Raw genomic sequence first — 25361 nt, forward strand, 5'->3', positions numbered from 1 at the left:
TGTCACCTTATTTCACCCTCAAAATAGCCCTCTGAGAAAGGTACTGCCATTAGCTCCATTTTACAGATTATAAAACCGAGGCTTTGGAGTGGCAAGGCGACCTGTCTAAAGTTTTACAATGAATTACTGGGGAGGATGGCTCTTCCACTGGAGACTGTCTGGCCTCAGTCTATACTCTAAACTGGAGCTACTCAAAGGGGGATCAGTGGACCAGCTTTATCAGCATCACTGGTAGCTGGCTGGACATATGCAGCATCTTGAGCCCCACTCTAGACTTGCTGAATTAGAACATCTGGGGTGGGACCCAGCAGTCTGTGTTTTAACCAGGACCATGCAGTGATTCCAATGTATGCTCAAGTTTGAGTACTGCCAGTCTAGAACACGAAGTTATACTGCCTTTTCAACAACTCTCTCAGCAACTCTGAGAAGGGCTGGGAATTAGAAGTAGCTGCTATTATTATAATTATTGTTACCTCATTTTCAAGATGATGAACTGAGCCTGGACCAAGACTCAAACCCAAGTCTTTTGGCTCCAAGGCCCTTTCTCCTTACGGAACCTGTTTCTCTATCTGGAAAATGAGTGAATGGAACAAAAGGATCTCCCAGGGAGAAGAGGAATCCCAGGGTCTGACAACGGGTGCCACTTGGAACCCAGCAGCACACGTTGTTGGGCCCTGGCCATGGTGCTGAATTCGTGCCCCACTGAGGGACAGCCGCCTAGGGTGGGAGATTGCGCCCCTAGAGGCGCCCCTGTCACAGGCGCTGTGCCTGGCCCTCGCCCCCAGGAAGCGGGAACCCTGATAACTCAGCATCAGGCTGGATTCCCAACTGCGACCCAGCTCAACTGGGTCTGCGAAGGCGCTGAGGGGCCCTCTCTGTCTTTAAGAGCAAAACAGATTTTAGGGGCCGAACTGAGCTTGCCTCAGGAGATGGGTTAACTCCTTTCTCAGCTCAAGATAAGTGGGGGTGCGGGAGAGGACCAGGGACAGACCCTTCAAGCCCCAGCCAGAGGAAGGCTCCCAGCTGGGCAGAAGCTGTGATCTGGAGGGCCTGTCGTATCCAGGACAGCAGCGTGGAGGGAGGCCCACAACCGGGCTACCGGGGCTGGAGGCTGGATCCCAGGAAGCGCTCCTCCTCCCTTCCCGCAGCAGCCGCCCCCTCCAACAGGCCGCCTTCCCAGCAGTGCCCATTCCCTTCCCCTTGCCTTTGTCTCTCTTCTCAGCCCTCCAACAGACCAGGTCTTTCTGGGAGGGAAAGAGGCAGAATGGATGTTCCCAGAATTGGGGACGGTGCTCCTGGGGCCCAAGACAGCGCCAGTCACCTCCCTGGAGAGCGGCCCAGCATCCTCCATCCTCCGGGTCCCCGAACCCCCACATCCCACCCTCCAGCCTCTCACCAGGTCCTCGGACCCCTTCCTCCTCCTGAATCCCCTCCCCCAAGCCTCCTCGCTACTGGGTGCATCCGGCTCCCCTGCTCCCTTGGGCTCTACCTTCTGAGAGCTGAAGGACTGGGTCCAGTGGTACAGAACCAGGCTCTCCTTGGGCCAATGGGCGGGGCTGGCCGCCTCGGGCGCGTCGGGGGCCTCCACCGGCTTGGCCGCATCGCTCTCCAGCGCCGAGATGGGCCACCAGCTGCAGTTGGTGGGGGTCAGGTTGTTGGGGGTCGCCATGACAGCCCGGAATCAGAGGGAGGAAAGAAGGAGGCTCCGCGGCGGCGGCTCTCTCTCGCCCAGCATCACATGGCCTCGCCGAGCCTGCCCCTCTGCTTCGCTCCCTCCCTCCCCTCTCCGTGAATGTCATTACTCGCTGGGCAAGTGGGGGAGGGGCGCGGGGGATCCCGGGATCTCCTTCCCTCCTCCTCCCCTAGGGACGCCCCTGGCCCCTGCTAGAAAAGCTACCAGTCCCCTCCGTCAGGCTCCGTGGAAGGGGTGGAGGAGCCACAGGAGAATGGGCCATGTCCCCCAAATAGCTCATATCTGGCCAGCCACCTGCCAAGACTCCACCATTGTTAACGCATTCTGACTCTCAGTCTTCCAAGAAGCAAATACCTCTTAGGACACCTGGTGTTATAGAGACCCATTCCTTGTATAAATCAGTGTCTGGAAATAGCTTTTCTCTCTTTGGAGCTGTTGTTTCCTAGCATTTCTCCTGAAGGGTCTCTAAGGGCAGAGGGGAACAAACTATGAAATATAGAGCAAACGCTTACATAGCACTTGCCGTGTGCCCAGGCTTTACAACCATCAACTCACTGAGTCCTCACAATAATCCTATGAGCCTCATTTTACAGAAGAGGAAACTGAGGCACAGAGAAGCTAAGTGACCTTGCCCAAGGTCCCCTAACTAGTAAGCGGTGGAGCCGAGATTCGAACCCAGCCTGTCTGGCTCCAGAATATATGCTCTTAGTGATAAGGTCATGATACTACGATAACGATATAAACAACAGCACAGCAAGCTTTTTATCAACCCAAGCACTTTATACGCATCATTTCATTCATCTGCACAATAATCATTTTTACTAGAGGAGGAAGGTGAGGCTCAGAAATGTCAAGTCATTGGTCCAAGGTCACATCTTCACCCAGGAGACTGAGGCACAACTACAGGAGCCCAAGAAAGCCTGTAATGCCCTGCTGTCACTTAGTTTATGCTTAATATTCATGGGAGTTTCATAGAAAGTTCCCTAATACACCCGTGCTTCCCTTGATATAAATATTGTTTTAATTTATTTACCACTGAACAAATAGATGCACCAGGGAGATAGGCTTCTCAATTTGCCCTCCCTCCCTCATGTGATGCTACCAAGCAAGGACTCCTTAGCACATCATCCTTTCAGATTGATGAGCATGGCTCTTGAGGAATCAGTGTCCTTCCTTCTACCAGACAACAAAAGTTCTGTGGTCCATGGGTTTCCCTTTTTTGTTTTGGCTGCCAGGAGGCTTGGAGCTACATTTTCTATTAACTCCCAGTTGCCACATTAGCCTCCCTGGTTCGGCAACTTCTTTGTCACCCTTTCAGGAAATTTTTATTCCTTCTTTTTCCTCCAAGGATATTGTTTCCTCCAAGGATATGGTGTGTCTTGAGGGAAAATTCAAATGTCTGAATTCAGGGAAGTAAGACCTTAGATATTCCAACAAGGTGAAAAATCTGGTCCCTGTAGAGGCTGCTTTTAGGCAACAGACTAGAGCAATGGAATGTAGAGCGAGGCAAAAGGGTCACAAAAAGAGTGACCACTGAGCTGATGCAAACAGGTTCATTAAACAAGCCACCATGAAATAGCCATAGGCCCTAAGAGACCAATTGCAACCAGGCACAGTTCCTAAGATTACCCAAAAAGGACAATTGCATACATCCCCATAACTCTTTTACTCCACCCTATAACTTTAGCCCCTCGCTACCACCTCTCAGCAGTCTCCCCTTTGCTGTCTCGCAAGTGCTGCCTTGCAGTGTATTCAATAAACTTTTATCTCTTTTGTTCTGCCTTGGGTGAATTCTTATACCACCAGAGCCATGACCCTGCACCCTACTGGGATGCCCCACAGTCCCTATCTTCAACCTGAATGCATACAGGTGTCCATGCCACAGCAGTTACACCTCAAATGTGTATTCCTTCCCTCAACAAATATTCATTGTGCACCCATTGTGTGCTAGTCACTTCAGTGGTATCAGAAATACAGTGAAAAATAAGACAGACACTGACCTGCTCTTTCAATTTTTCACTTAGCAACATATCTGGAAAGAGTTTCCTATCAACACAGATCTAGCCCATACTAACAGTCTGCATTGTATGAATGCGCCATAATAAATGTAACAACTCCTATGCCACATGTGCTGTTTCTAATCTTTTGTTATAAAAACAATGTTGCAGGGACACCTGGGTGGCTCAGTCAGTTAAGCCTCTGACTCTTGGTTTCAGCTCAGGTCTGACTTTAGGGTCTAGAGTTCAAGCCCTGAGTTGGCCTCTGCACTGGGGGTAAAGCCAACTTACAAAACACACACACATAAAAACCACACACACACAAAAACAATGCTGCAGTAAAAATCCTTATTCATACAGATTTGTGCACATGTTTGAGTATAATTTATACGACAAATTCCGATAAGTGGAATTGCTAGACCAAAGAATTTGTCTCTTAGGGCGCCTGGGTGGCTCAATTGGTTAAGTGTCTGACTTCGGCTCGGGTCATGATCTCACGGTCTGGGTTTGAGTCCCATGTTGGGCTCTGTGCTGACAGCTCAGAGCCTGGAGCCTGCTTCAAATTCTGTGTCTCCCTCTCTCTCTGCCCCTTCCCCGCTCATGCTCTCTCTGTCAAAAATAAATAAACATTAAAAAAAACAATAAAAAATTAAAAAAAAAGAATTTGCCTCTGTCAAAGTTCCCTCGGAAGAGGCTATTCCATATTACGCTCCCCACTAAGAATCCACAAAAGGGCCATTTCCCTGCACTTTTCCAACCCAGCGTACTGTTAAACTTTTTTGTTTCTTTTTGAATCTCTGGGTAAAAAATGGTGTATCACGGTTTTTATTTGCTTTTCCTTTTTGAGTTTTTATTATAAAAAATTTTCAAACATATGACATAGCAAACAAGACAGCTCAATGAACATCCATATATCCATCACCTGAATATAATCATTGGTTAAAGCTTGCCATGTTTGTTTAATTAAGGGAGGAGGGTTTGAAGTATTTTGAAACAAATTATAGGCATCGTGATACTTCATTGGTGAAATACTTCAGTATTACATAATTTATATCTAGCATAGGTCATTTTCTCACATAAACAACACATTTTTCACATTAAAAAAATTCACAATAAGGCCCTGATATCTAGTTCATACTCATATTTCTCCAGTTGTACCAGAATGATCTTCATAGTTTGTTTGAACCAGGATCCAGTCAAGGACCATGCCATGAATTCTGTTGTTACTTCTCAAGTCTCTTTTTGGAGAATGTTCTTATTTCTTTTTATTTTTTTTCCCCCACGGTGTTAACTCACAGAGAGACTAGGCCAGGTGTCCTGTAGAAATGTTCCACTTGGGGGTCTGATTGGTCACTGTTCTGCTCTTTAACTTGTCATACTCTCCCTTGTATTTCCTATAAACTAGTACTTGGGTCTAAAGGGAAGACTAGATTCGGGTGAAACATTTTGGGGCAAACATTTAATCATTCCTTCGTGGGTGGTGCCATGCGCTTCATTTTGCCTTGTGTCAGGAGCTCCACGATGTCTTGTTGTCCCGCTATTAATGACGCCAAGTTGGATTTGAGGTGGTGACCACCCCTCTTCATGTTTAAATGCCCATTTTGCCTCTTCTCACCAGGACCTTATGGGTATCCGGTTTCTCCTCCATTGATGGTCCTTGGCTGAATCAGTTATGAGAGGCTGTAAAAATATTTTCTACTTTGCCCTTCTATGTGTATTTATCGGCTGGCATTCTTTCTTTGCGTTTCATTAAGTCATAAGTGAAGTTGACCATCTTTTCAAATGTTTCCCATCCATTTTAACTTGTCCCAGTGAATTGTCTGTGTTTCTGTGGGGACCCGGGCAATTATACCACAATGTGACGAGTGCTGTGCTAAGGTAAGGACTGGGACTGTGGTAGAGTCAGGGAGGGACATCTGCTTGTCCCACTTGCCAAGAAAGGCTCTCAGGAGCCATGGCTCTCAGAATGGGTTTCTCTGAAGCAGATCCTGAGACAAGAATGCAAGGACAAGCAGTTAATTTGGGAGAAGGAAACTCTGGGAGGGCAATGGCAGGATGACACAGACAAGAAAGGCGGCCTTGGAAGGTATATGTTCAAGCAAGTTAGCACCATGGGCGCCTGGAACTTAATCCCGCAGCGAAATTCTGAGGCTGGTGTAAAACCCCTCCCGAGGAGGAAGAGAGCCAGGGTATTTACGCACTGAGTCCTGCCAGTCCGTTGTTAGAAGGCTGTTCCTTGCAGGGAGTGTTGATTCCCCAGCACTTCAGGCCTGCCCCGCAGTCGGCAGAGTGGGTTCCCGTGTCTACGAAAAGCCCTCAGACCATAAATGTGGGTGCTGCCACCTGGGGGTCAGCTGGTGTGCACAGAAATGGTGAAAGTAGGGGACACAGATAGGTCACTATCAGCATCTACTCAGGACGTCTAAGTAGAGAATTTAAGAATGAGGAGGAATTAGCCAGATACAAGAAGATGGGGAAAGGGATGCGTGTTCCAGGCAGAGAGAAGAGCAGGGACAAAGCCCAGAGGTGAGAGAGAGGGTAGGGTGTTCCAGGGACCCGTGGCTGTTCATCTGGCTGGAGACAGGGGTCACAGTTGAGGCTCAGTAGTCATGCCAGGCCTGGTAAGCCACATTTAGGAGTTATCACATCATGCTAAGGGCACTGGGGTGTCACTGGAGAGTTTGAATCAGGAAAAAAACATTCAGTTTGGGTGCCGGGAATCTGAAAAACCCTGAAATACATATACTGACAGTCCAGTGTATGAATTCACACTGGAGACTAGCTGTTCCTTGTCAGTGATGGGATTGCTTCTGCCCTTCTTCTATGAGAACTAGCAATGGACTCAGCCATCAAGGGGTTGCCATTGAATGTGAACTCAGTGCACAGCGAGATGGAGAGTCTGATGGAACTTTTTCACTTGGGTCTACCACTGGTATTATAATATGTATGTTATTATAGTAACAGCTTTGAGGGTTTTCCATGTGCCAGACACTGTGCTAAGCACTTTTTAGTCATTATCTCAGTTGAGGTGGTATCGTTACTATCTTGACAACACAGATGGGGACATTGATGCTCAGGTGAATGAGGTTATTAGCCCAGGTCAAGAGCTAACATCCAAGTCCATAGAAAATGGAGTTCTAAGTGTCCACACAATAGGGGATTAGATAACTTAGAGTATGTTCATGCCATGGAATAATTTATATCTACCAAATGAGGAAGGTTACAACTTAAAGGTTACAATTAAAAACAGGTTATAATTATATAAGCTACTCTAAAAACTCTATTTAGTTTAGCTTACTATAATATTTAAAACACAAAAAGAAGAAAAAGCAGGTTGCCAAAAAATACATATAATTAAATTTTAAAGTATATAAATTATAGAAGGATAGTCAGTAAAAGTGGTTTACATCACAGTGAGTGGAGACGGGCAAGAGGAGATCACGCGTGCTTCTTTTTTTCTTTGTTGGATCTTCCAGTCTTCCTTCTATTATGGACTGAATTGTCCCCCCACAAAATCCCCATGTAACTGTATTTGGTGATGAAGGGGCTTATTAAGGCTAAAGGAGGTCATAGGGGTAGGGCCCCAATCCTTTACAAGAGCAAGAGACACCAGGGATCACAATCTCCTCAAGCAAGCACCAAAGGAAGGCCCTGTGAGGACATGGTGAGAAGGGGGCTGTCTATAAGCCAGAAGAGAGGTAGAATCCAACTCTACAGGGACCTTGATCTTGGACTTCAGCTTCCAGAACTGTGAGAAAGTACACTTCTATTGTTTAAGCCATCCTAATTGGTGGCAGCCCGAGCAGACTAATACAGCTACAATAGAAGTACTTTATTTATATCTTTTAAAAATAATTTGAAGTCGGTTTTGGGTTCTTTTTTTTTTGTTTGTTTCTAAAGATACTGCTTGATTTCTCCCTCACTCCCGGGGGCAAGCCAGGCCTGGGAAAGGAGAAGGAATTAACATGGTCTAAGTGTTCTTTCACCGGACACTTTACAGAAATCCCATGAGAAGAGTTCTAATGTCCACACCTGACAGATGGGATCACAGAGGTTCAGGAAACACGAACTGCCTGACCCCAGTCACCATCTAGGATGAAGCAGAGCTGGGGTCAGGATGCAGGTCTGTCTGATCTATCCCCAGATATACCTGAGCCCTTTTCTCCACACACCACTGCCTCCATATATAGCAGATGCTGAAAGGGCCCTGGCTATGGGCGGGGTGGGGTGGGGTGGGGTGGGGGTGGAGCACATCCTTTCAGCCTGTAAAGATCCCTCAGGAGGTTTGGCTTCCAAGTTTTGGGCAGGATGAATGGTTTTCCTGGGAGTTAGAAGTCACCTGAAGAAATGTGCTGTGAAAAATCCCAACAGTGGGGGGCGCCTGGGTGGCTCAGTCGGTTAAGCATCGACTCTTGATTTTGGCTCAGGTCATGATCTCACGGTTCATGGGATCAAGCCCTGAGTTGGGCCCTTGGCTGACAGTGCTGAGCCTACTTGGGATTCTCTCTCCGCCCCTCCCCCACTCAAGCGCACATGCTCTCTCTCCCTCTCTCTCAAAATAAATACACAGATTTTTTTCTTAAAAAAAAAAAAAATCCTAACAGTGAATGCATCTAATATCTGCATCTATTACATCAGGGCCTGCTGACTCAGGAAGCTACCAGGGTCCCAGTAATGCCCTAAGGGTGTGGCGGAGACATGGCGGGCTGGGAGGGCACATGCTCCACCTGGTGCACAGCTGCTCCTTGTTCCAGCCAATTACTCCCACGGTGGATTGCAACATGGCTGCCAGCTATCCCAGGTTTTCAGGAACCTGGAGATCCAGATGATCACATGAAATCTCTCCTTTTAAGATGTGTTGAGAAAAAAAACAAAAACAAAAACACTGGCTGGCACAGAAATAACAAAACATATTTGTGGGTTAGATCAAGCCCTCGCATTGTCAGTTTGCAGCCTCTGCAGGAGATCATTTTTGCCACAATCCTAGGGGCAGTATGTTAGTTAACAAATCACTAGCTACTCTAAGATAGATTGCCAAATCACAGTGACTTTACACACTAGTTTATTTTTCACTCACATGAGGTCCAATTAGCAGCAAGTTAGGAGAAGGGCAGAGAGTTCTGTTAACCCTCCCCTGTGGCTTCCAAGATCACCCAGGCATTGCTATCCAGTGGGCATTTAATATCCAATGGGCAGACAGTGGAGAGAGAGAGAGCAGAGGACATTGTGGGAGGTTTTTATGGGTAGCAGCCCTCCTCACTTATGCCCTTGTTCCATTGGCCAGAACTCAGTCACGTGGCCGCCTCACCTAAATGTAAAGGGGAGCTGGGAAATGTAGTCTCTGTGACAGCCTGTGACAGCCAGTTTTCAACACAAACTGTCCTATAGACTGCGTATGTAGACCTCTGGGGTAGTTATCCATCTCTGCCCCATGCAATTACCATCCCCTCCATTCTACAGATGAGGAAATGAGCCGGTGACCTGTGAGAAGTCTCGAACCAGGAGCACGGTCTTTCTGACTCTGATCCAGGGATCTTTCCTCTACCCCAGTGTTTCCCAAAGTTGCCATTTCATAAGTCATCCATGGCACTTGTTAAACACTCAAGTCCCCAAATGTTCAGGGGAGCATGTGGTGACCTGTATCTGTATCAGGAATCCCAGAATATTCTTCCCTCAGACTCCACACCAGGGGCTTCGCCTCAGAATCATCTAGGGAGCTTTGTGGAATGCTCATCTCTTGGCTCTAGCCCCTAGAAATTCTGATTCAGTGGGTCTGCAGGGAGGTGACCTGACACTGACATTTTATTATTCTCCCAGGTGATGTGCAGCTAGGGCTGGGAACCTCTGCTCCCACAACAAATTAGGCCGGTCAGGTTTTCAAACTAAAGCAGCAAGAGACAGAGACAGAGACAGAGACAGAGAGAGAGAGAGAGAGAGAGAGAGAGAGAGAGAGAGAGAGAGAGAAGTGAGTCTCTACCCTGAGAATCAACATTTTAAAAACTCTTCACATGATTCTAATGTGCAGTCTAGGTTGAGACCTTGTCAATAAATGGACCAGAAGACTGAATCAGGCAATTTGGGGTAGGCCAAACTTTCTGTATTTTTAAAGCTCCTCCAGGGTATTATGATACCACTGCCCTAGGGCTCTGCTTCTCAAAGTATCCCCTGAAGTATCAGCATACCTCTGGGAGCTTGGGAAAAATGCAGAATCTCAGGTTCTACGCCAGACCTGCTGAATTAAACCTCCAGGAGATTAGCACACACATTAGTGTGGGAGGCACTGTTCCAGGCACACAGGCTCTTTTTGGGAGGACAGCCAATTAGGTCCTCCAATCACGGCTGGCTCATCTTCTCTCTGTCCCCATCCACCCTCCTGAAGCTGCAGGAAGTTTTCTAGTGTCACTAGCATAATCTGTCCTCAAAGGTCTGGGCCTTGCTGCCCCCATGCCATGACCATCTGTTCATGGATACTTTGTTTAGTCTGGGCATGCGCATGGTTTGATGAATCAACAGGGGACCTGCAGGCCTATTCTGCCAGGGAAAGACATCACAGATGCTGGGTACTGTCTTGGGGGCAGACCATGGGACTGGGTGCCTCCCCCGAAGATCTAAAAGCTCTTTAGACCTGCAGGTTGGAGATAAATGCAGACTTGTTTTGTGAGGTTCTGGGACCAATCAGAGGAACCTACCGGGAGGGAGGATGTAGTTCAATAGAGGGAAAAGTTTCAAACGAGTAGAGTTCAAATCCAGGGTAGTAAACTTCCTGTTCTCTGAAGAGGACAAATAAATGTTGAATGGCCTCCATTCAGGGGCACCTGGAGGGAACCTCTGGATTGGATGTGAGCTGGAAGGAGAACTCTCCTCAAGGCTGAAACCTGAAACACACAGGCCCTCAGAGGCTGGGAGGCTGGGTCAGGAAGAGCTTGGGGAACAAAATGATTCAGGGTTTTACTGTGCCAATCATGCATGAAGGTAGTTTGCTTAAACACAAAATGACGGTTTCTGCATGAAATAATTTCCGTGTCGGTCTCCACCAGTTTGAAAGCTGTGAGGTCAGTGGCTGGGCTGCCTGTAGAGTCCACAGCACCTGGCACAGATACAGCAGCACCTGTCCAGTAAGTATGTGTTAACTTAAATGTAAATGGCTTAAAGTGAGCATTGATCTATTTGTCTCTTATTGGTAATTTCTATGCACTGTGGGACAATTTGGCATCCTTTTGTGCCCTTTAAAGCACCTTTGTCAGGTGTTCAAAGTGTCCGTTTTTTCTGCTTGCTTTCTCATTGAGTGCTAATTCTTTTTCATCCAGCTTGTATGTGCATGACATTCTTTGTAATGGCAAAACAACTCAAATATCCTAAATGGACCACAAAAGGGGGTTGTTGAATCATTCAGGGGCTCTCTTCCCACAAAGCCCATCCAAACAATCCAAGTTAAGAACCTCTTATCTGGAAGGATCCCAGAAAGATGCCAACAGCATGATCTCCAGGGAAATGTTCTCTATGAACTACTTTGTGCTTGGCCATATCTTGGTTTTTTGTTTTGTTTTGTTCTGTTTTGTTTTTTCTGTTCTGAACATCTATTACTTTTGGATGAGAAAAACCAACCAGCAGATATTGGACTGGTTTTAAACTCTATTTTAGATCTCTCCTTTATTTTAGCCAGCTTTATCTAGTTGGCAATGTCATTATTTGAGAAAATTGCACATTGAAATACAGAGTGAATGCTTCCAATAACCACTTAACAAGGAAGCTGAGGCCCTTAGAGAAAAACAGTTGTCCGTCCCAGGGTACATGAGATAAGAGCAGAACTCAGCCCCTGATTTGCAGATGGGTGTTCTTTCTCATAGATCACTCCCCTCCCTTCCCATGTTGAACCTCTAAATGTTTTCTCTCATGAAGATAGCAATGCAGGGGTGTCCCAGGCATTCTTGGCCTCACAGGTTGGATGCTTCATTTCACTGACATGACTTGTGTGGCTTTCAGAGTAGAGAAAGCCATCAGACCAGGCAGCCTCCGCATATGCCTTTGCTTACTGGATAACCATAACAGGTTGCAGATCAAAGGCACAGAACTTCTGGCAGAAGTCCTGGACCTGGCACTAGGCCAGGAGCGATCTTCCCACTTTGAAAGTCTGCTATTGGGTGATCTTCAAAGGCTGCAGGCAAGTCTGTGCCATTTCTGCCACGTGGGACACTTTCTTGGGAGTATCTGGGATTATTGAGAGGTTGTCCAAGCACACTTCCTCCAGGATGGCTCCGGCTTCTCTGAGCTAAGTGAAAGGTGTAGGCACTTCTCCAGGAGTCCTTGACATGCTGAGCAGCACTTAGGACTGGGCTCCACTCCTTTTCCATTTGATAGGACCCAGCAGAGGGAAGGTGAAAGCATTCATGCTGCATCAGAACCTATGCCAGCAGCTTCAGGCTCTGCAGAAGCACCACGGGCTTGGCTCAGCTGTGACAGGCTGGACAATTCACAGGGTGAATGGATCTCAGGTTTCACAGCTGAGAAATAAGCATGAAGATTTTTTATTGTTGTTGTTTTTTTCTCCTGGCATTCGGGCAGATGAGTCCATGGTGGGTATTCTAGGTGTCCTGAAGTCAGCTGCAGAATACATTTCATTTTGGGGCCTTGGTCTGTGATAAAGAATATCTCTGGGCTAATATAATTCTGGACTTGGCTCCTGGGTCTGGGTGTTCACGGGGAGAAGGTGCCTTGGAAGTGCAGTAGAGAAATTCTGAAGGTCAGAGGATGTGAGCATTGACAAGTTCTCAAGGCCTACACTGAGGGATTCTTTCTACACCTTCTCAGGGAAAGACAAACAGGCACTTACATGACTCTTTTTTTTTTTTTAATGTTTATTGATAAAGAGAGAGCATGAGGGAGAAGGGAAGGGGCAGAGAGAGAGGGAGAGAGAGAATCCCAAGCAGGCTCTGCACATCAGCGCAGAGCCTGACACGGGGCTCGAACTCGCAAACCGTGAGATCATGACCTGAACTGAAATCAAGAGTTGGACATTTAACCAACTGAGCCACCCAGGTGCCCCTACATGACAAAATCTTAAGGACAGATTGCATAGTAATAATCAAAGAGGTGTTGCTTAAAAAAATCTTCGGTGGCTTTACTAGAAAATTACAAAATTAATACACATCATAACAAATTCAAATAATATATAACATAAGCAGTAAATATAACTCCATTGTCTTTAAGAGGTACAAAACAAAATAAGGTATCATTTTTTCAAACTATCAGAAATAGCCAGCTTAAAAAACTGGGAATATCCAGCACTGGCACAGGTGTAGGCCAGGGTATTTTAACCTCAGCACTACTGACATAATTCTTTGCAGCGGGAGCTGTCCTGTTTATCCTTGGATGCCTCAGTCCCCTAGATACCAGTAGCATCCAGCACTACCTCCCAGGCTGTGACAACAAAGAATGTCTCCAATGCCTGTCAAATGTCCCCTGAAGGGGTACAAAATCACCCTCTCCCCCAACAGAGCCACTGAAGACAAAAGGACACCCCAAACACCACCGGTGGGAGTGGAATCTGGCAGTTTAACATACCTATCAGGTATTAAAATGTGTATCACAAGGATAACCCTTCAAAATATATTTACAGGGGCACAAACTTGTCCATCAAGCACTCATGGTAACAATGGTTAATGGCACTAATGGTTAATACAGTACTATTGGTAATATTTTAAAAATTAGCAATGATCTAAATAACATTGTTAGGAAATTGGTTAAATATCTATCTATCTATCTATCTATCTATCTATCTATCTATCTATCTACAAAATGCCCGGACATACAACTGAATTAGGTAGCTCTGATATAGAGGTCTTCAAGATAAAATTGTTATAGGGGAAAAAAGCAAGGTGCAGAACAGTGTAGAGAACATTTTTTTTTTAATTTAAAGAACAAAATTGTATGAATAAGTGAGTGTGTATGTATATGTGTATATATGTATATATATGTGTGTATATATATATATGTATATATATATACATATATATATATGTATATACACACATATATATACATATATACACGTATATATACATATATATGTATATATATAAAGATATGCATAAAAATATGTATGGATACATGGTTTTAAAGCCTGGAAGGAGGTGCACCAAACCACAAACTGTGGCTATCTCTCTGCAGAGCAGGATGTGGGGGTGAGGGGCCTGGGTGGGGGGGATGGTGAGGGAGTACCTGGGGTTTTCTATTTCTACTTTAAATATCTCATAATCAGAGCACCTGGGTGGCTCAGTCCGTTAAGTTGGATTTTGCCTCAGGCCATGATCTCATGGTTCGTGGGTTTGAGCCCCACGTTGGGCTCTGTGCTGATAGTTCAAAGCCTGGAGCCTGCTTCGGTTTCTGTGTCTCCCTCTCTTTCTGCCCCTCTCCCCCCCGCCCATCTCAAAAATTAAGTGAAACATTAAAAAAAAGGTTTTTTTTAATCTCATAATCACTTGCATCGTTTTACAAGGACATTATAAAATAACGAAGGTAAAAATAAGAAGTCGAAAAGGAAAAAAGGAGAGAAAGAGAGGAACCCTCATTGGAGTCCCACCTGCTCTCACCTGGAGTAAGTAAACCTGGCTTAAAGGACTCCTCGTGCCCTGCACTTTGAAGATCCCACAGCAGCATCATAGGCACCACGGCACCAGATCATCAAAGCAATTCTTCTAGTTGGCAGAGGAGTAGTTATTTTCATCCTGCAAATGGGGAAACTGAAGCTCAGGGAAGTGCAGTATTTGCCCAAGGGTCCATACCAGGGAGCAGTCCCAGAGACTCCAAAGTCACAGGCGCAGGTCTGGCCACAGGCTCTCATAACCATGGGCCCAACAAGTCTGCCCTGTCCCAGTGCTCCTACTTGTGGCCCCTTCAATCCACTCCAGCAGAGCTCATATTCCTGCCCCCAAGGGCATTTTCCTCCTTCTGGCTCTCCTTTGCTGCAGGCAAAGGTCAGTTTTTAGGAAGAGGCCGGTTTGAGATCTGTCCCTGTCACTCACCAGTTCAACTAGTGGCTTCACTTCTCTGGGCCTCATCTGTAAAATGGAGATAAATGTACCTAACTCCCAGAATTGTTTTGAGACTCAAAGCAATCACATTTGTGAATGCATTTTGTAAAATATAAAGCTCTTGAAGATATTAGTTGATTTATTTTTTAATGTTTATTTTTGAGAGAAAGAGTGCAAGAGGGGGAGGGGCAGAGAGACAGGGAGACACGGAATCCAAAGCAGACTCCAGGCTCTGAGCTGTCAGCACAGAGCTCAACGTGGGGCTCAAACCCATGAACCGTGAGATCATGACCTGAACCGAAGTTGGACACAACCGACTCAGCCACCCAGGCACCCCCAGTTGATTTTATTTTAGCAAAATAAAACTCTAGCTCTCTTCCCATGGGGTTGATTAGAATGAACACTGCTGGGGTGACTGCAAGGGAGAAGGCATTGAATGGAAACTGGAATCTGAAACACCGTACAATGATTTGCAATATATTGCAATGTGCTGAGAAGGCCATACAGAGTTCAGAAAATGGGTCAGTCCACCTAAGCTAGTACCTTACCTGAGCCAGGTTCTCACAGAACCTTTTATAGGGCTCTGGGACCTGTGCTGTCACCAGGGATAGATGCCAAAATGCTAAACATCTTAGGGCAGAAGAACAAGGAAACAAGTGAAAAGTATTGCCAGCACCATGGACTGTATTTCTACTCACAGGAAAATGGACTGGGCAGTAAGCAAGTTAATAGTCCATCCAGGATTTATGGGAGTATTCAGTTAATTTATGAACATTATGTATATATATTTTTAATGTTTATTTATTCATGAGACACACACACACACACACACACACACACACGCGCACACAAATCATGAGCGGGGGAGGGGCAAAGCGAGAGAGGGACACAGAATCAGAAGCAGGCTCCAGGCTCTGAGCTGTCAGCACAGAGCCCAACGCGGGGCTCGAACTCACGGACCGCGAGATCATGACCTGAGCCGAAGTCAGACGCTTAACTTACTGAGCCACCCAGGTACTCCAATTTATTAACATTATAAAAAGTAAGGTATGCAGAAGCACATGGGGCAAAATTCCATTTCCTACCATCCCAGTGAAATGCAGCAAAGCCTTGTGAAGAATATGGCAGCAACAATGGGCAGACTTAAAGGAGCTCATCTCATGCTGGAGGGGGTGTAGTGAGGGGGGCCCTGAGTGTGTGAGTGGTTGATAACCTTGCCTTTATGTAATTTCTAAGCACATTACTGGAGACTTTAGACAGCCCATACCTTCTTCAGGTGTAAAATCCTATTCTAAGAAAATAATCAGGCTTATGGTCAGATGTAGATACAGACACAAACGCAAACATTTTTATATGTACATACACACATAAACAAGGATTTTCAGACCAGAGTTCTTTATTATAGCAAACATACACACACCAACTATCCAAAAATAGAGGAATGGTCAACTACAGAGGAAATTATGAATGTATTTAAGTGATGGACCATTATACAGTCATGTAAGTCATGTTTCTGGGGAGTATGTGTGACCTGGAAAATGCTTACAATAGATAATGAAAAGAAGCAGAATATTAAACTGTATATACAGTTTATCAGCAATTAAAATATATACATTTAAAATAATAGTAATATTAATAATAGCAGCTACGAGGTACTATGAGTCAGGCAGTGTCCTAGCCCATTATTCATTCAACTCTCTCCAAGCCTTCTAAAGTGGGTGCTATCATTATCCTCATTTTTCAGAAAAGTACATGGAAGCACAGGGGCTTGGGCAGCATGTCCAGGGCCACACACAGGGGTGGGGGTGGTGAAGCCAGAGTGTGAACAGAGCTAGTCCGGCTCTTAGGCACTCTGCAGCCCCATGACGAAAATGCTCGTAGTGGTCGTCCCCAAGTGCTGGGGCTGAAGGACATACAATTTTCTTCTTTATATTTTCCAAATTTTCTATAGAGGTACATTTTTCTTTTGTGAAAATTATGCCTTATTAAAAAATAGTATATAAATACATTAAAAATACTTCCAAAGTACAAAGGGTATTAAATAACTTAGGAGCCAGATGGATGGGAGGTGGTGAATCAGATCCAATTTGATCCAGTACAGTGGGAAAGGATCAGGAAAGGCCAGAAGACTAGGCTCAGCAGGAAAGATAACCTGTTAGATTCTGAACACATCTCGTTTCACTAGGCGTTGTGGAACATCCATGTAGAGACAACCAGCAGGACACGGGACACAGAAGTGTGGTGAGGGGTGCAGGGGCCAAGGGCAGGTTACCCCAAGATGGCCATTTTGACATGAAGATTATTGTGAGCTGAAGGCAACAGAGACCCTGTGAGCTCAAGAGAAACTTTTGCCCCTCCCTTTAACTATACAAAAGAATCTAAATTGGGGATCTTTCCTAGAATATGGGTTATTAGCAGAGATAAACTTTATCTGAGTGACCCATCTGCATGGCAGGACAAACGTCTAATTACCAACATCTACTTTTTTTTATCACTCTGGGAAACGCATTCCTTTCTTCTGAAGTCCCAGGCTCCTGCTCCCTTCTCCTTAGTTCAGAATGACATATGTATTTATTCTGGCTGTCTGTGTAGATTCCCTGTACATATACTCTCTGTCCGCCTGCCCCCGATCCCTTTCTTTGGGTAACAACAACCCATCTTTTCCTTTGGAGAAGTACCCTACCTGTTCTCTGTAGTGCTGGTGAGATTGGCAATCAAAGTGCCTGGCTATCCAAGAAGTGGGCACATCTATCAAGCTAAAGGAGAACTTTTCTTGAGGTCAAAACCTGTACTTCTGTTGCAGGTAATTCACGATTCCTAGTAAGCCTGCAGTGCCCCCAGCCATTTAGTGAATGGCCTTCGCTGCTTGGGAAGCCATTGCTCGGTTTTGAGTCTGAAATTCCATTTTCTTGAGCCCATAATGAGATAAGAGTCTTAAAATCTGGCTTTTGTGGGGAGGAAAAAGGGTTTTTTAATTTCCAAACTCTTTATAGATCACGAGCACAAACTGAGGGTGAGAGGATAGACGTTCTAGAAGTTACAGTGTGGAGGTGACACACTAAGATTAAAAAGAAGTTCCCATAAAAGGCCTTCTAGGCTTGCTCAGGAGAAAGAGGAGGACAAGAACCAGATACAAGTGTTCTGGTCCACCTTTCTCTAAGGCCAGATCCCTTGCATGGGGCTTAGAAGCATCTAGACAGGCTTGGAGGACACTGGTGCCCCATTCTCTGAGCACAGCCGAGGGGCAAGCATGGGCCGCTCAGAGAAGACCCACGCTGGCCGGGTCGTGGCACCAGGTTGGCACCCAGGCTACACAAGTAGCCCCAGGAGAGGATGTGGTGGACAAGAGCAGTTCTCCCTTCCCCTTCACCAGTGTGCCATGTGAGTGACTTGGAAGTGCACACCTGTCCCAGTGCCGTGCAGAGCAGACAAGGAAAGGTCAGGAGACAAGTTGTGAGAACTGCGGCACACGAGGACCTCATGACTACAAACACTAGAACTTTCCATGATTTTGCTCAGAAACGAAATCAGGCCAGCCCCATCTTGGTGGGCCCCACCAGAATCCATAATGCCTAGGGACAAGTCTAGGGCCGCCACATGGCAGCGGAGACCAGCAAAGGGGAGGGAACGCATCTGAACGACAAAGCTCATCTGCTGCCCCCTTCTCCTGCCCAGATGCCACTCTGTGTGTGTGTGGGGGGGGGGGGGGGGGATGGAAGGAGAAGAGGGAGGGAAGAAAACTCTAAAATACTGCATATTTGTGCAAAACTGTGTATGAACCAGAAGGGAGGGAAGCCCCCCAGGACTGGGGGAGGATGAAAGTCTGAGCAAGGTGACACTGCATGAAACACGAAGTTGTGTGGTTTCGCACCCAAGGAGCAGCAGGCAAAATGTGATGCTGCTAAGGGGCCAAACGAGGAACCCGACTACTGTACAGAGGGACACAGAAGAATGAAAAATGTGTGGGACCAAATCACTCTGCACACGATGCCCCAGAGAGGCTGCCTGTGAACTCCTGGCATCTGGAGAAGCTCTGGTCTCCAGTCTGAGAAAGCCTGGTTGTTCAGCACTCCCTTTTGCAGAGTGAGCTTTCTGGTAGCCTCTCCAAGAGAGTCACAGCGTCATCCCAGGATGACAAGGATGTGAGATGGGAAGGGTGGCAGGGCGAGGCCCTTGAGGACCAGCAGCTGGACAGAGGAGGAGCAGCTAAGAGCATGGCCCTGGGTGCAGGGCCACACAAACTAGAAGGGAAGTGGAGTTAAGAGGGAGGTCATGACTAGTGTCAGACAATGTTCAGAACTCAAGCAACATTAAAAACTGAGAAAGAGACACTAGTTTTGGCAAGAAGAAAGTTACTCATGACCTTGGCAAGAAGTGTTTCAGTAGGGATGGAAGTCAGGCTGCAGTGGGCTGAAGAGAGAGAGAACTGAAGAAGTAGGGATACTGACTATGGTTCTAAGGGGGAGAATAGGACAGGAGCCTGAGGGGGGATCTGAGTAGTAGGGGGCTTTGTGGGCTTGGGTTTTGTGGGTTTTTTCCCATTGATTTTGTTTTTTAAAGGATGGGGGAAGACACGGTATGTGTTTGCACGTATGGAAAAATGGAGTGAGTCTCCTGAGAACGGGGGCAAGATGGGAAGCAAAGTGGTGTCAGAGTAGGGACCGGTCTTAGAGAAAAGGGGAAGGCATGGCTCTAGAGACGGGCCCAGACAGAAACAGACCTCATATCCAAAGCTTCTCAGGACACAGGTGCACCTTTCTAGTGAAACCTTTTCTTTTTCCCTCAGGCAGAACTAGATGTTCATGAAAGTATAAGCAGAGAATGAAGAAATATTTTGACAAATTATAGCTATGCATCAATGCCTGAGAGGGAAGATTGGTTAAGAGACCATGCAGGGCAAGGAAGAATTCTTGGAGCCAGGAAACCATAATCCAACAGTTCAAATGCAGAATAAGTTGAAGACTTATCAAGACTTAAGTTAAAAAACTCAACCTGCCATTGCCTAGTCAATTGGCAGATGCGGTAAAGTATGAACACCTAAATAAATGCTTAGCCCAACAGCCTTGGAGCAGGGGCTCTTTACATTTTTGGTTGTTATTTTGCCTAAGTAATACATTGCCAGGATCCCAAACTCAGAACACAAGGTCCAGGCTGTCTCCACCCCAACCCAGGTCTCCACAGGGCTGCCCCAAGATCTCTCAAGTTCAGTGTGACTAAAGGGAGCTCCTCATGTAGAGGCATCTCACTCCAGTCAGGTGGTGAGAGCAGACTTTAGCCAGACTGCCTGGGTTCAAATTCTAGCTCAGCACGTACTAACTTTGTGACCTCAGGCAAGTTACTGTACTTTGCTTTCAGTTTCCTCATCTGGAAAATGAAGATGATAAAGGTAATCTCGTAAGACTGTTGGGAGGATCAGACGGGGTTTGCAGACTGTAAAAGTACTAGCTTTTATTATTATCCTCCATCTAAATATCGTTTTTCATCTGTTCCCCATCAAATGGATTCAGTAGGATTACATTAGAAATAGGCAATAATACCCATTCAGTGGCTCAATCCAGAAAGCAGCTTTTCATTGTCCACTTTTGCTCACATTTAATCTCTCACCAAAGCCTAATGTATACAACTTTCAATCTGCTAGCATGCTCTCCATTCTTATAGCCACCTGCTCTTTAGATCACTGCCAACTCAGGATGGGATCACTGTGACATTCAGGCTGAAACCAGAGTAATCATTCTAAAATAAAGTGGTCCTTTCTCTTCTCTTCCATAGTCTCCACGATTCTGAAAATAAACCCTTTGACAAGGCCTCTAAGATGAAGACCCTTGGTTATGGGTCTGCTTTCGATCTGCACATTAAACCCCTTATGCCCAAAACTAAATTCACCCATTCCCCAAGCTTACTGACTTCATGGATCTCCCTCCCTGGTGAATGGTGCCACCTACAGGCCACTCATTCACTCAGGCCAGACGGCTCTCTGACCAGCATACCCAGCCAAGTGCGCTAATTTTAAATGCCAGGGCTCCTTAGATGCTTCTCCCCGCTTTAGCCATTGTTCCAGTTCTGGCCTTCATTTACATTATTTCAAATGTCTTCAAACTGGCCTTACATCCCCCTCCTTCCTCATCTGCTTTCTAAGAGGCTGCCAGAGTGATATGGCTCATTGGCACATCACTTCTTTGCTTAAGGACAAAATGCAAGCTATTTAACACGATTCTCTCCTGGAGTTGGCTTGGATGCCCTCCGTTCTCACCCAGTCCCTTCTCACATTCGAGGTCAATGCCTGCCTTTCAGAACCCAGTTTAGACAGAACTTCCTCCAGGAAGCCTGGAGACATCCCTCTGCACCTCCAGACCAGGCTAGGCAACCCTTCTGGGTGCCCACGCAGCACCCTGTGCCTCTGCTTACACACAGCACCCTGTGCCTCTGCTTATACACAGCACTGGGCAAGCAGCAGGCAGTCACTAAAGTCTGTGAAAGAAGAGTGGGGACAGAGGACAAACAAGGAAACGTAACACACTGCAGTCCCACAGCAGAGACCAGGATGCAGCTCTCTTTGCCAGACTTCCAAAATGACACCACATATTTACTACCCACTACCAAGTTGCTTTGGTAACAAATATTTCATAACAGCATGATGGGGGAGATTAAAAATATGTAAATAGTTTCTGGCACATAGTGAGCAGTCAATGATTTCACTTGACCAGTAATTACTGCGTGCCAACTCTGTGCCAGGCAAGAGTTTGGGCCCTGAGAATACACTGTATTTTCATCAACTCTAAGACACCGTCATTTTAAACCTGCACTATCTTTTGTAGGTATAATTAAGAAAAAAACCAAATGCTATCAGGTCACAACTGTCAATTATAAGACACATCCAGATTTTTAGAGTGCTAAACTGTGGGAAAGATCATCTTAGATTCAATGACAAAAGTAGTGATATACAAAAGAGACAAAGTATCTGTTCTCAGGTCCCTTCTATTGTAGTGAGGGGAGTGGTAATGAATATATATCGTCAGGAGGTGTTAGGTGCTATAATGAAAAATAAAGCTAGCTGAAGGGATACAAATGAAGAGGCATTCTGGGGTAGCCAAGAAAGTCCTGCTGGGGAACTAATATGAGCAGAGACTTGAATGAAGAGAAAAGTTATGGGTAAACCACGTTCCAAGCAGAGGGAACATCAAATACAAAACACTTAAGAGGGAAATGTGGCTGGTGAGTTCAAGGACAGGCAAGTCAAGTGCAGCTGGCACAGTCCCAGACCCTGGGCAGCCAATTTCCTCAAGCCCAGTGTATTTTCTAGGTGAAGGTAAGTATGCCTGATCTATTTAGGGTGTATAAAGGGGAGATGGGTTGAGGCTAAGAAAAGTGGTGTAACTCAGTGCTCAGTAAGTTGGGTGTACAGTCAGGTGGCCTAGATTTGAATCACAATTCTACCACTTACAAGCTGTGTAACCTTGGACAAATTATCTAACTGCTCTGATCGTTAAGTTTCCTCAGCTTTCAATGCGGAAACAAATAGCAACTGCTTTGCAAATTGGTTATGAAGTTTAGATGAAACAGTCCTTGTAAATCAGAATACATATGATCATTATCATCACCATCATCTACTCCAAAGTCATCTTAAAAATTACATCAAGGTAAGGAACAAATAAACTTATTTGAGCTTTAAAATGTTTAAGACCAGGGCGCCTGGGTGGCTCAGTCGGTTGAGCGTCCGACTTCAGCTCAGGTCATGACCTCACGGTTCGTGGGTTCGAGCCCCGCATTGGGCTCTGTTCTGACAGCTCAGAGCCTGGAGTCTGTTTCAGATTCTGTGTCTCCCTCTCTTTCTGCCCCTCCCCCACTTGTGCTCTCTCTGCCTCTAAAATAAATAAACATTAAAAAAATTTAAAAAATAAAGTAAAATGTTTAAGACCCTGATTCCAGATTACCAACTTGTAGGATGGCAGCCACACTGTTGAGAAAATAATTTTTTTTAAGGTTTTGAACTTGCCTTCTCCAAAGTCATTTATTTATTTATTTGTTTGTTTATTTATTTGAGAGGAAGTGCATGCACAGGCAGGGATAGGCAGAGAGAGAAAAAGAGAGGGTGGGGGAGAATCTTAAGCAGGCTATCATGACCATGAGATCATGACCTGAGCCAAAATCAAGAGCTGGATGCTTAGCAGACTGAGCCATCCAGGCACCCCCAAAGTTATTTTTTAAAATTGAAAGCTATCTTCCTATGTAGACAGATTGTTTTTGCAGTATAATTTGATGAAATTAAGTCTCCTCTATTCAATCAATTAGAAGATACATGAAATAAGAAGTACTGCTAAAGGAATTTTATAGCTGCTATAGCTTTCTGATTAAGTGACATTGCTATGTGCATTACGTTAATACCAAGTCAATTTCTTAAATACATATAAAGTCTGCAAATAAGCTCAGAGGTTTCTCCATGGCTAGAAAGACCCTGTGTTGCTAAAACAGGAGGCATATCTGGCTTTTTGTTTCCTCGATCACATGTTTCGTAGCTTCTCTCATTCGGTCATGAGGTACCACACAATGAGTCAGGCCTGTATGTAATGACTTGAGATCTCAGGCCATAGCAAGTGGTGTGAGTTAACAGACTTTGGTATTCCCAAGAGGCTCTCACCTTCCAAATACTCCCTGAGTAATGAGCCACATTCTCAGAAAGCATCTGACTTTATGATGGAGCTATGCTTACATGAAGCGCTTAAAACTTTTTTGGTTGTTAGTATTTAATGCCATAATGGATGGAACTAAGGTAGAAGGAAGAATTCACCAAAATTGTATTTAGCACATACTAACCTCAGGAATTGTGTTTGGCTTTGGAGATTCATTACTGACCTAGACACAGTTCTTGTCCTCAAGTATGATAGCTTAATACCACATATTTAGCCTTGATGCAACTCACCTCACAACTTCTGAGAAAAAAATGCACCACATTTCCCTCTCCTTTCTTCTTTCCTAAGAGATGTTGAAAAAGGGGCAGCAGTATACAGACAGGCTTTTGAGACATATGAAATCCTGACTCAGTTACTTCTAGCACTGGGTGACAGGACAAGGGGAGCTAGAACAAGTGATCTGAGTCCCAAGCATCCTCATCTGTAAGATGGATAAAATCCCAGGAATATTAAATGAGAGAACGTGCACGTAGCTGCTGCATGGTAGAGGGGAGCCACTATAATCAGCATCATTAGACCTGATGTTGGAACTTTACAGTTAGCAAGTTTTTTCATCCCCTGTCAATTATTAAACCTTTGGTATGAACAAGGAGAACTTAAAATGTTATACCCAAGGCCCACTACACACTTTATGCTCAACAACCTTGTACAATGACCTGTCGATTCAATTCCTAGACGTGGATCAGGCATTCCAAAGTCTGGCCGTGGTTAAGCTGGACAGACTGAACTACTTCTCACAGCCTCTCTAGTTAGGTGACTATACCTAAGTATCAGTGGGTGGGGGTGGAAGGGTCCCATTTTGGTTCAGGCAACAACCCTCACCCTAGTGCTGGGCCACAACCAATTCTAACCAATTCTAGCCAATTCTATACAGGAAAGCGATATTTTCCACAAAGCCCAGGGAAATACAGACGTGGAACCGTGCCATGGCGAGTGATGAGAGAGGCACAGCTGCTTCAGTGGAACCAGTCCGGGTGGTGGTGGGTGGGGGTGGGGGGGGGTAGTTGCAACTGTTGCACACATCACCCCTTCTCTGCCTTTCATTTGAGCAACTGTCAGAGTCATACAAATGGAAAGATCCCTGAAAAATCACTTACTTGGGTGAATGCCCTATAAACCTTTTTGCAAAATCTAGTGTCTGTGTGTGTGTGTGTGTATGTGTGCATTTCTCCGTCGAGTTCTCAGTAGATTTTTAAAGGAGTCCATGCCTGAAAAAGAGCGAGAGAAAGAGGGAGGGGAGAGAGGGGGAGGGGGGGGAGAGAGAGACAGAGAGAGAGAGAGAGAGAGAGACAGAGAGAGAGAGAGAGAGAGAGAGAGAGATTCGCTGATATATAGTCTAACTTCCTCCTCACTTAACAGTTGGAGAAACCGAGGCCCAGCCAGGTAAAAGCAGATGTCTCAAGTCAAACAACAGGGGCACGAGAGCCATTCCAATTCCAGCCTCACATCCATAGCCCTGGCCGTGTCTGATACCTCCCCTCATCTCTGCAGGCCTTGAAAGATGTCCAGGACACGAGGGCTATCGTCCGAGCTCTGGAGATGTCGCAGGCGGTCCGGTTCCTTAGCACCAAGGAGACTCAGGCCAAGAGCTCAGCGGGGCTCCGGTGCCGCGAAGATTCCCCACCCTGGTTCAGGCACCGGAATTTCCGTTGCCTTCGTGACTCCAAGGCGAGCACCAAGCGCAGGGAGACCCCGGGAAGTGAGGCTGCTGGGCGACAGCGAAGAACAGCGCCTACTCACTCACCTGACAGAGAGGAGGAAGCGGGCACGCCCCAAACGCGGTCCCCAGCGAATCCTCCTAGGACCGAGGAATCAGAGAAGAGAATAACAGGAAATGACGTAAGATGCACGTGCTTCCGAGAGGGGCGGGTGCGAGGTGTTTGAGAGCCTAGGCCGCCGCCTCGCGCTTGCGCAGCCACCGCCTACCGCGCTGCCGAGTCACTAGGCTAGGTGG

At 46.0% G+C, this 25361-nt stretch overlaps 1 protein-coding gene across 5 annotated transcripts in view; it reads right to left on the minus strand.

Annotated features, from left to right (window-relative positions):
* GDAP1L1 (ganglioside induced differentiation associated protein 1 like 1) overlaps positions 1–25282 on the minus strand; it is a 50830-nt gene extending 25548 nt beyond the window's left edge. For 2 of the 5 annotated variants that reach the window (XM_003983455.6, XR_439897.5), the window contains exon 1: positions 1490–2276. In XM_003983455.6, coding sequence (XP_003983504.1) covers positions 1490–1669 — 180 coding nt within the window. In that variant the 5' untranslated portion in view covers positions 1670–2276. Of the gene's footprint in view, positions 1–1489; positions 2277–14279; positions 14415–25151 lie in introns of those variants that run through there. The other 3 variants (XM_019826471.3, XM_019826470.3, XM_006929741.5) reach the window with 3 other exon arrangements.
* Between the last annotated feature and the right edge of the window lie 79 nt (positions 25283–25361).

Source organism: Felis catus, chromosome A3, assembly GCF_018350175.1.
Source record: "Felis catus isolate Fca126 chromosome A3, F.catus_Fca126_mat1.0, whole genome shotgun sequence".
In the NCBI taxonomy this organism is placed as follows: Eukaryota; Metazoa; Chordata; class Mammalia; order Carnivora; family Felidae; genus Felis; species Felis catus.